Genomic DNA, 11,819 nt, shown 5'->3' on the forward strand with positions numbered 1-11,819 from the left:
AGCCTGACGTCACATACGAGACGTGTAGTCTTTCTCATTGTGTTTTCTCTACAGCCTTTAACTGAACAATTGTGCAATAAACGGTCAAAGTCTTTAAGTGAACAATTATTATTTGGACCCACACAAAACATGTGTGAAATCCAAGGCATTTATTGACTGGGATCAGAAAATAATACATTTCTTTCCATTGACTCCCATTCGAATTTTCCTCGCCCAGAAGTCCCATGAGGGGTCTACCGGAAGAGGCGTACATACGAGCTCTATTATAGAGAGAACCAAGCAGCCCCCCTTTCAGTTTCCGTTTCCGGTCCGGTTTCCGGTGGTAGGTTCAATGTTCAAAATACCGGAATTGTCCTTTAATAATACGGACCCATTCTGTAATACAGCAATAAAAAAGACGTCCAATATATAATTACAGCTTGTTCGATTTCAGTTTCATAATCTAATACCACCTTTTAATTACTGCATTGTGAAATATTTGCGAAGATATTTCTTATCATTATAGGAAAAAGAAAACATATACTATAAGAAAAATATACATATATTATATATGAACATAACATATACATATAGCCTACTATGCTTTATATTTAATCGTCAATAATCCATCAATTCTTATTGAAACTATAGCGGTCACATGGGGTCATCTGCAGATTGTAGTCTGTTCGCCACTGTTCGACAAACCATGCATAAGAAAAATAGACATACTGCATGCTGATCAACTGATCGGTTTTTTGTGTGCATAGTGTGTGTGAGTGAACTTTACAAAGACATATGATTCAAAGCTTTTTGGATGACAAAAAAAAAACTCTTGTATAGTGACAGAGGACCGATAGCTGTTCCATTTGAGCTGTTCCATTTCCAGGCAGCCAAAGTACTCTCTTTTCTGTCATAAAAACATGGATGAAGATGGAACTAGGGACAACTGGGTGAACAAGCTGTTCTCCTCCTTATTGCTTAGTTCACAGTGTCAGTGAGCCAAATACTGTGTGTGTGTGTGTGTGTGTGTGTGTGTGTGTGTGTGTGTGTGTGTGTGTGTGTGTGTGTATGTGTGTTTTTTTTTTCACTTTCAGAATTGCAAAGGCCAAACTGTTTCATTCACGTCACTCTCTAAAAAATAATCTTGTGACCAGGAAGTGGATAAAATGTCATGACATCATATCCTGCTTTCCAACACGCACGTCCTCGCCATGCAGAAAACGACGGGGAAAAAAACGACAGCTGTTCACTCCGAGAAATCGTTTCACTCATCTCACTTCATCTTCTTCACGGTCACTCCTCATCTTCATATTTCCAACATCGTGTTCATCTTCATCCTTCTCCCCTTTCCATCTTTGCCCTTCCTCCTATTCTTCATCACATGGTGTGACCCTGATCCGTTCTCTCCTCCCCCCTCCTTTCTCTTCATCCTCATCCGATCCCAGCCTCCTCCTCCTCTTCCTCTTCTTCCTCCTCCTCCTCCTCTTCAAACCACCGTCTCAGAGCTCGATCCCTTCCCCGTGAAGAAGTCCCAGAAGTTGCTGACGGGGGAGGTCTTCTCCTCCCCTGCGGGAGGGTTCCGACTCACCCACACGCTCCCTCCCCCGGCCTCACCTCCTCCTCCTCCTACTCCTCCTCCTCCTCCTCCAACCCCTCCACCTCCTCCTCCACCCAGGCTGAAGCCCATGGTGCACCTCCTCTCCTGGGCCTCCCTGTCCAACGACTCCTGGCCCTGGAGTCGGGGGGAGGAGGCGCACAGGGAGGAGGTGGAGGTGGAGCTGGAGGTGGAGGAGCTGACCAGGCTGAGGAGGTTGTGGTGGGAGTGGAACTGCCTGATGTGACGGATGGATTTACTGGACGGCCCCTCCGAGCCTCCTAGAGAGAGAGAGAGAGAGAGAGAGAGAGAGAGAGAGAGAGAGAGAGAGAGAGAGAGAGAGTTTAGATCAGAAACTGTGATTTGTGTGTTACTATATTTAAACCCATTAAGAGAGGTATGCAGTTTTGAAATGTCCCAATTAATTAAAGGTTGGGTGTAGGATTTGCGAAACGCCAGCAGATTTTGAAAATACACAACTCAAATGGTTCTACCTCCTCTCCTTCAACGCTGACTCTGACTCCACCCATTCCAAGTACAGGGATGCGCAATCATGCACGAGCGCGAACATAGATGCGTGAGAGCGAGCCAGGCTAGCTAGGTTGGAGTTTAGGGTTGTTTTCTAGTGCTAGGTCCAAATGTGGATTAGCTCGTTAGCTAGCTCCAGTAGCTACCACAGGATAACAACAAACAGAAGCTTGCTCTGGGTCACAAGCTTTGAGTATGTGCACGAAGGGGTCACGCGCGGGGAGGGGGAGGGGGAGTGCAGTACGACCGTTTGATTGACGTACTTACTGTCCAATGCCACTCGGTGGTTCTGGAAATCATTGGCTGGAGTTTTTCGAGCCCTGCCCGTTCCACAGATGATTGACTTGTTTAATTTTCATGTCAGTACTTCTAACTCAGAGGCTGTAAGTGGGTTATGATAAGGTTTTCAAGTAATTTTGCAAAAATGGCCAAAAAAGAGAATTCCATACCCAACCTTTAACTAAAGATCTTCAACGTGTGATTACTTCATCTGGGTGGTCGTCACCACCAGCCAATGAAGATCCTGAATACTCCAATCACAAATTGTGATGGGATTTGAATCCCAATGTGGAAAACTACCAATTATCCTGTCTCTTTCACACTCTACCAAAGGCCTCTATGCTATTTCACAATTTTTATCCTACAATCATGATTTATCCAAAGAGACAGTGAATTCAGACACCCGATACGACCTCTGACCAATGTCGAGAGAGAGAGAGAGAGCAGTTATGACGCATGTTCCCCTAGAGCAGGACACCGGCCAAAGGAGGAACAGACTCCGGATTTACTTCTCCTACGGTAGTTGGGTGCGTTTGTTTCGGTGTGATCGATCTAATCCATGGTTTTAGATGTTATGCAACAACTGCCAGTAAATCTGGGTCGAGAACAACAACAACTGTTCAGTCTGGTTTAGAGAGTTGGCAGATAAGAGATGTTCTGGCAAGAAGTCCTGAACTTTAAATGACAGACAGAAGGGAGAACGGCCAAAACAAAGAATGGAAACCCACCATCATAGCAAATTTAAACTCTTTATAGCCAGGAATTTATTCTACCCACTCTCTCCCTCTTTCTCTCTTCCTCCCCTTTCTTTAGCTGTCTTCTCTCCCTCTTTTACTGGTTGAAGTAGTTTGGATTATTTGGCTGTCATTCTCTCCGAGACCAGCAGGTGATGCTGTTGCTTCATTTATCGGTCATCCACCGCTACAGCGCACAAATACTGGGAAACAAACAATGCCACCAGACGTTTTCTAACCTCACGGAGAATGAGGAGGATTATTTCGGAGACAACCCAGGAAACATGTACTTAAAGCTTTTGGAAGACAATATATCAAGGCCTGGCAGGAAATGCCTTTCCTTGATTACATATATGTTAGGTAAGTCTGAGAGGTTTAAAAGCAGCAGTGGAAAACATCAACAAAAAGAGAAAACAGGAAGCTCTCTGATTAGTTGCTTGTCTGATTACAACATCAATTCCGGGTGGAAATGAGTCATAACGCTCCAACAAATCACTACAACCATTCTGAAACCCTTAAGAATCCGATCACATCCACAATTCATGTCATAAAATTCAATCATAAAAAAAATTCTGGGTTAGATCCCTAATGTCAACAGGGATCAACTTCGTAATCATAAATATTTGTCCTGTTAAGTCTTTTGAGACTGTACTGGTGATTAAGGGCTGAACAAGTACTATTTTATTGAATTGAATCATGTCTAACATGTAGGCATCCTAGAGGAAGATGACCCCTGACCCCTACCTGACCCCAGACGACCCACCCATGATTCAACGTAACTCTCTTTGGATGAAAGCTTGAAAAGCGATAAACGGTAAAATGGCGTGGTCATGCGGGGGGGGGGGGGGGGGGGGGGGGGGTACCGTTGCGGTTCTCCTGCTTCTTCCTGTTCTGGTGCAGTTTGATGACGTTGAGGAAGACCTCGCTGCTGAGGCTGATCTCGCCCCCCTGGCCGTCGGGGGGGAAGAGGGGGGAGGGGGGCTCCAGGGGGGACAGGCTCCCGCTGTACACCCCGACCGAGTCCAGCGACGCCCCTGTGTCCCTCCGCCCGCCGCTCTGCACGCTGCTCACGCTGCTGCGCCCGCTGCCGCCGCCGCCCTCCGGGGTCACCTGACACCCGCTGGAGACGGGAGAGGACGAGAGCCAATCACAACGCAGGACAGTGAGACACAGGGCATTAAGGCGGTCAGCCATACAAATGTGAGGCAGTTAATACAGTAAATTACAATACAAGACAATTACAATACAGCCAATTACAATGCAGCCAATCAGAACTTCAGCCAATCACAACGCAACCAATCATAAGCCAGCAAATCATGAACTAGCCAATCATAACCCAGCCAATCATAAACCAGCCAACCATAACCCAGCCAATCATAAACCAGCCAATCAAAACAAAGACCTTGCAATGCAACTAACAATCCAGCCAATCACAACATAGCTTTCTGCTGGTTACCTGTGTTTCCTGCGAAGAAGGTAATCAATAACATCTGGATCAGTCTGGATCAGACTCATCAATACCTCTTGCTGCAGTTCAGCAGAGACCTGCAGACATAAAAAACAGATCTATATGACACATACATGCTAACAACAAATACTGAAGATGTTCCAGCAAATAAACAAAGACTAAACGACTCAAACATATTTGACATCCAAATGTACATACATTATCTGCTGTCTATTTAGCGTTCATTTAAGTTGGACAACATTAGCTAACGTTAGTTAGAATTATCTTATGTTAGCTTACATTCGCTAGCCATTATAAGCTATTATTGACTTAGATGATCAGACGTCAGCAACATTAGCCATCAGTAGCTCACGATAGCGAAGATTGACTAACAACAAACGATCTAACAATCGTTAACATTAGCCATTCTTTTCTAAAATCTAGTAACACACACAAACACACACACACGCACACACAAACACACATACACACACACACTTGTTCTCACAGTGAAGAGCCTCCTGTAGGTCTGTATGAGGACCAGTGTGACGTTGATGATGGCGGTGCTGTCCTCGATGCCCAGGTCGGCTCCGCCCCCGCCCCCGGCCCCAGCCCCCCACTCCCCCTGCAGCAGGTTGGGCCCGAAGATCACCGCCAGGTTAGGAGCCGTCATTTTGTTACCTGGGATCTGGAGGGGGGAGGGGGGGAGAGAGGAGAGAGAGAGAGAGAGAGAGAGAGAGAGAGAGAGAGAGAGAGAGAGAGAGAGAGAGAGAGAGAGAGAGAGGGAGATGGAGAGAGAGAGAGGGAGAGAGGGAGAGAGAGGGAGATGGAGAGAGAGAGAGAGAGGAGAGAGAGAGAAAGAGAGATGCAGAGGGAGAGAGAGAGAGAGATAGAGGGAGAGAGAGAGAGAGAGAGAGGGAGAGAGAGAGATGGAGAGGGAGATAGAGATGAAGAGGGAGAGAGAGCGAGAGAGAAAGAGAAAGAGATTCGGTTTTAACCATTAGCAGAAAATTATTTAAATGAAATTTCAGCTATACTGCTCTTTACTAGAGTTAGATAGAGAACCTCCGAAGAGAGAAAGAGGGAGGGGGGAGTGAGAAACAGAAAGAGGGTGAGAATGAAGGGTTGAATAAAGGAAGGAGAGACTAATAAAGATAAAGAGAGGGTATCTAGGATAAAGAGTGTGAGCGAGAAGTCTCTCTCTCTCTCTCTCTCTCTCTCTCTCTCTCTCTCTCTCTCTCTCTCTCTCTCTCTCTCTCTCTCTCCCTCCCCACCTCCTGGTCCTGGGGTCCGGTGGTGTCCTGGGCGTAGCTCTGGACGATGTGGAGGAGCGTGAGGAGGCGCAGCAGCGTGTCACAGTTACACGCAGGGAGGAGGAAGAGCAGGTGCTGCAGGTACTGGAGCTGGTCCGTACCCCTCAAGACTGGGGAGGAGAGGGGAAGAGGAGTAGGGAGAGGGAGAGGGGAGGGGAAGAGGGAGAGGGAGAGGGGAGGAGGGAGGAGAGGGGAGGAGGAGTAGGGAGAGGAGAGGGGAAGAGGGAGAGGGGAGGGGGGAGGAGAGGGGAGGATGGAGGAGGGAGACAGAGGGGGAGAGGGGAAGAGGAGCAGGGAGAGGGAGAGGGGAGGAGGGAGAGGGGAGGAGGGAGGAGAGGGGAGGAGGGAGAGGGGAGGAGAGGGGAGGAGGGAGGAGAGGGGAGGAGGGAGAGGAAGGGAGAGAGGGGAGGAGGGAGAGGAGCGAAGTGAAGGCACAGAGTAAGTTTAGATGCACCCATAAAAAAACGATTTTGACCTGTTAGGAAAGCAGGGTTCAATGTGAGTGTGTGTGTGTGTGTGTGTGTGTGTGTGTGTGTGTGTGTGTGTGTGTGTGTGTGTGTGTGTGTGTGTGCGTGTGCGTGTGCGTGTGTGTGTGTGTGTGCGCGTACGGTTGGCGTGGAGGAAGGCGGGGTACAGCTCCCGGGGCAGCAGGGGGTCCGGCATGTCCCTGATGAACTCCTTGAGGAGCGCCGCCACGTCGTGAACACTGTGCTCCTCGTCCAGGTGCACGTCGGTCCCCACGTCGAAAGACTCCCGCAGCTGCACACACACACACACACACACACACACACACACACACACACACACACACACACACACACACACACACACACACACACACACACACACACACACACACACACACACAAAGAAAAAAATATCATCATGTAAATATTTACATAATAAACCATGTCAAGGTGCCCACATTCGGTTGTACACATGTTCATACAGACAATAACACACACACACACACACACACACACACACACACACACACACACACACACACACACACACACACACACACACACACACACACACACACACACACACACACACACACTGACACAAACACACACCAGACTAACATGAACGTCACAATGTAAACAAAGAAAATCTACACACATCAACATATACACCCCCAACAAATACACACAAATACAGACTGACACAAAGGTTATACAAAAGTCAGACTGCCAGATGGTAAACAGGATACGACACCATAACATTGCTATTATCGACTTGAAAGGAGATAAAGAGAGAAAGAGGACTGTGTGTGTGTGTGTGTGTGTGTGTGTGTGTGTGTGTGTGTGTGTGTGTGTGTGTGTGTGTGTGTGTGTGTGTGTGTGTGTGTGTGTGTGTGTGTGTGTGTGTACAGGTATGTGCTCACCTGTCGTACTCTCTTTTTAGAGCTACCGACTCTGAAGATCCCCACAGTCTGAAGACCTGAAGACACAAGATTATATGACATAAAATTAAGTGAAGAAATAAAATAACATGAACAAATCTCGCTTCCTACCTAACTAACTATGTTGCTAACTAATGACCTAGTAGCTGGCTAACTAACTGACTAGCTAGCTAACGAACAAACAGACAAATTTGCTTAGTTACCAACTAGTGATCAAATACTCAAACTAACTCACTAACTAACTAGCCATCAAAATAACCCTAACCCTAACCCTAACTAACTGACAACCTAATTGCATTAATAAATTAGTTCGGAATATGATAAACAAAATGTCAAATCAACCAATGAACACAATCAATCAATCAAACTTTATTTGTACAGCACTTTTCATGCAAGTAAATGTGTGACACACCCAGAGATATTCATACATGTAAAAACAAACTCCCCGCTCCCTTCCATCCATCCACACCAAAAGCGATAACTTTGTGAAAATAAATAAATAATTAAATAAATGGATAAGTAAGTTGTTTAATTAGAAGCCTGACTAAAAAAGGAAGGTTTTGAGTTTGCCCTTTAAAAAAATACCAACTCTCTCTCTCCCTCCGGTCATCGAGCAGGGTGTTCCATAGACGTGGAGCGTAGTAGTTAATGGACGCCTCACCGTGAGTCTATGGACAAACTTTTGGAACTATTAAAAGACCGCTGCCAGAGGGCCTGAGGGTTGGAGAGGGTTCATGGGATAAAAGCAAATCTGATAAATAACTAGGACTAAGACCATTAAGAGCTTTCACAAACCAATAAAAGGATCTTAAAATCAATTCCGAAGGACGTCAACCAATCAACCAAACTACCCAATTAACCAATCAACCAATCAGCCAATCACCGTGGTTCTCGATGTGGCAGCAGCAGCGCTCCAGCACGCGGGGCACCTGTCTGTAGATGGGGTTCAGGCTGAGCTTGGTCTGGGTCCCGCCGTCTGACGACCCCCCGCCCCCCTGGGACTTCTTCAGGCCCAGCTCCGCCGGGTGGGAGAGCTGCAGCGCCTCCAGCAGGCGGGACTGGCTCTCTACAAGGTCAGAGATGGAGTCCACCGAGAGACCGCCCTGAGGGATGAAGGGAGAGGGGGGAGGGAGAGAGGGAGAGAGGGAGGGGTGTGGGAGAGAGAGGGGGCAGGAGGGAGGGAACGGGAGGATGAGAGAGGAAGAAAAATACGTTAACATTCTGAAGTTTTGACCCTGCTCTGTGTTTTTATTCACCACCTTAAAGTGTGTCTGTCTCATTATCATTAAGCAACCACTCTTTAACTCTCTTTACTTAAGCGACAATTTAACAAGTGAAGAGAATGGTATGATTTCTATAAAGAACGTAAAGAAATGATAGGCTACGGTCATTTTGGGTTGTGGAGTAGAGAGGAAAGATAAGTTTGGCGGCCATGATGGTGTACGAGGAGGAGAACGACGAAGAGAAAATGAGGGATGAGGAGAGGGAGCTGAACGGAGCCAAATATGACAAAAAAAAAACGAACTGTGAAATTAATTTGGACAGGAAATGAGGAGACAGAGAGAGGGGGTAGAAGGAATGGAAAGAACAGTTGGAAAAAAAGAAATTGCACTTGTTCCAGATTTAAAGTATCCCTCTTTATCCGTTGTTTATTAAAAAAACACAAAGGATAAACGAACAAACAAAACGTTTCCTTGCCCTATAGACCTTCTTGGGAATCAACCGCTATGGCGCGATCCGCACACCTCGGCACATCGTAAAAGCTGTTAATTTGAGTTTAAAGAGCGGCAAATTCCTTGGCTCCCGTTGCCTGTGTACCGTCCAACGAATTTTCCCTTTTTATTGCATGAATTTGGTTGGCTTCTCTGGAAGCTTCTCTGAGAGGCGGTTTGGCACAGGCGCTTAGCGCCACGCAGCATGAAGAGCAACACTAATGCTCTTGAAACACTATATATTCTATATCTAGGTAAGAACGTATTCTGTTTCTCTGCACACTGCCTCTATGTCTCCACGTATTTTCCTAAGGGTTTATTTATGCATTTTCATCCTTTATCGTAGAGTGAGACAGTTAGGAAGGCATGGGAGATGATATGCAGCAAAGGGACCACGGGCAGGAATCGAACCCGGGTCTCTACGATCAGGACTGAGCCTTATACGGTGATCTCTCTCACCCTCCTCTGCACGCGCCCGGTGGCGTCCCGGGACCGGGGCGACAGCGGCTTGCAGGTGAGGTCCCCTCCTCCGGCGGCCTCCGGCGTGGAGCAGAGGGCCCCGGGGCCGCCCCCGTTGCAGAGCTGTCTCTTCTCGGCCCTGAAGCGCAGGACGGACGCCTCCAGGTCCAGGCAGTCCCGCCGGCTCTCCTTCAGCGCGTCCTGCCGCTGCTTGTGGGCGCGGTCGTTGGCGATCACCTGGGAGAGGGGGATGCCGAACGCCTTGGGGGCGGACTCTGGAGAGGGGAGAGAGAGGATGGGGAGAAGGAAGAGAGAGGGCGGAGATAGGGGAGGAGGGGAGAGGAGAGGAGGGAAGAGGGGAGACAGAGGATGTGGAGAGGGGAGAAGGGGAGAGGGAGGAGATAGGATTGGGAGAGGGGAGGAGGGAATAGGGAGAGTCGGGGAGAGGGGAAGAGAGAGAAGAGAGAAGGAAAGAGGGGAGGAGAGCGGAGCAGAAGAGAGGAAGGCGACGGGTATGACGAGGATGAGAGGAGGGTGATGGGAGGGAGGAGGTGGGAGGAGGCAGGAGGAGAGGGTGGGGAAGAAGGGAGGAGGAGAGAGCAGCAAAGAAGGGAGAGGAGAAGCAGGGAGGACCAAGGGAGAGAGAGAACAACAAAGACAGCATAGTGTCACTTGGCAGTAGGACATCAAAACAGGGTTGAGTAGCAGACGCCCGGCCTACCTCATATCCCCCACACTCCGTCCTCCATCTAATTTCTGATTTCTTTCTAGGCATCGCTCTGAGCTTACTAAGCACCAAGCACCAACTGTTGTCCATGGTCGAGTTGGTCAACACATCCAATGCAATCCGGCAGCGTGATGGGCTTGACCCCCGGGTAGCTTCTTATCTAACGTAATCCGCTGTAATCCGGGCGATCCCGTCGATGTTAGAACGCCCTGGCCATCCACACACAGGATCCCTTAACGAGGACCAGAGGCTTTCAGCGGCGCCAGACAATGAGGATCTCCCCCCCCCCCGCCCAGAAGGAGGGGGTGGGCTGTGTTGGGGGGGATTGGGTGGGGTTAGGGAGACGAGGGATGAGAGGCGGAAACCGAGGGAACGGGTCGTAATCCAGTTAGAGCCAACCAGTACCGATTAATGGCCGTGGGAAGCCACCATACCCTGACGCTAACGATGCTCACCATGCTAATTTACAAGGTGGTTTGTTAGGGTTCTGAGGATAAGACAGGCAGCGACAGCAGAACAAGCTTCATGGCGTGTATTATTTCATCCATTCGTTCTTTATTTCAGTTTAGTTTCGTTTCTAAACTCCGGAAAAGACCTCTGTCTGGCGGATACAGAAGCATTCGAGATTTTGTCATCCGAGTACATGATGACAAACAGGATGTCACTCACATTTGAAGCCGCCATCTTGGTACCTCTTCTTTATAACAACTTCCAGAAGGTTTGGTCAAGAAGACACAGGACGGCGGTTGAGGACGGGCTGTAGGAATGGTGCTTTGGGACTTCGGATTACATGACGGTGATCTTTAGTTCCAGGAGCGCATTCTGAGCCACGGAGATGGCAGCTCAGTGTCTGTCCCAGCCCTGCATGCCTCAGCAGGGTCTCCCTCTCCTCCCACTGAGTGCTCTCCTGGGTCAGTTAGGGCCTTGTGTCACCCTGCGGCCAAATGTTAGCTGTAAGCCGCTAAGCTGGGAGTGTAGGGCCCGCTTTAAAGACATGTTCACCTCCACTCCCTCCCCCCCGACCCGGTGAACTTTGACCCCAGATAGTGTTGTCAGGCGGGGGTCAGACAGACTGTTGTACTTAGATGGAAAGTCACTGGTTCGGGTGTTTGCCTCCCAAACCAAAGGGTTCTGGGTTCGAGGCCCAGTTTCCTCAGCCTACCTGTAGTTATCACGGAGCAAGATGACCCCTAAAACCCCTAGCGGCTCCCAATGACATCATCTGAATTCATCACTGTGAGTTGCTTTTTATAGAAGAGTCTGCAAAATGTCTAAATAGCAAATAGGTGAGCTATTTATTGTCAGTCCCAAGCGCATTATCCTTTTATGGCTACTCAACTTGGAAATTTGATTTTTTATACGGCATGGAAAAACCATGCAGCACCGATTAAAATAATGACAGCCACATACTCACACACTCAAAGGCACACACAGTAGCATGCACACATTCACAATTGGAAAGGAGGAAAAGTTGCCCAAAATGGCTCCGGGTCTAAGAGATAGGGGATTGAGTCCACTATAAATCTCTCTCTCTCCTCTCTCCCCTCTCTCTCTTCCTCTCTCTCCCCTCGCTATACCTGTCCAATACACAGGACTCTCACTCTCTATGCTATAGGTGAAAAGTATTTTTACTCAAGTA

General features: G+C 48.2%; 1 protein-coding gene across 1 annotated transcript in view; it reads right to left on the reverse strand.

Moving 5' to 3' along the window:
- Positions 1 to 1,108: 1,108 nt before the first annotated feature.
- LOC130370475 (rho GTPase-activating protein 6-like) overlaps positions 1,109 to 11,819 on the reverse strand; it is a 112,052-nt gene continuing 101,341 nt past the window's right edge. The window contains exons 3-11 of the mRNA XM_056576225.1: positions 9,454 to 9,728; positions 8,166 to 8,385; positions 7,265 to 7,320; positions 6,483 to 6,633; positions 5,836 to 5,984; positions 5,070 to 5,249; positions 4,571 to 4,659; positions 3,978 to 4,234; positions 1,109 to 1,854 (exon numbers count right to left, since the gene is read on the reverse strand). Coding sequence (XP_056432200.1) covers positions 1,466 to 1,854; positions 3,978 to 4,234; positions 4,571 to 4,659; positions 5,070 to 5,249; positions 5,836 to 5,984; positions 6,483 to 6,633; positions 7,265 to 7,320; positions 8,166 to 8,385; positions 9,454 to 9,728 — 1,766 coding nt within the window. The 3' untranslated portion in view covers positions 1,109 to 1,465. The remainder of the gene's footprint in view (positions 1,855 to 3,977; positions 4,235 to 4,570; positions 4,660 to 5,069; positions 5,250 to 5,835; positions 5,985 to 6,482; positions 6,634 to 7,264; positions 7,321 to 8,165; positions 8,386 to 9,453; positions 9,729 to 11,819) is intronic.

This window comes from Gadus chalcogrammus, chromosome 17 (assembly GCF_026213295.1).
Source record: "Gadus chalcogrammus isolate NIFS_2021 chromosome 17, NIFS_Gcha_1.0, whole genome shotgun sequence".
In the NCBI taxonomy this organism is placed as follows: domain Eukaryota; kingdom Metazoa; phylum Chordata; class Actinopteri; order Gadiformes; family Gadidae; genus Gadus; species Gadus chalcogrammus.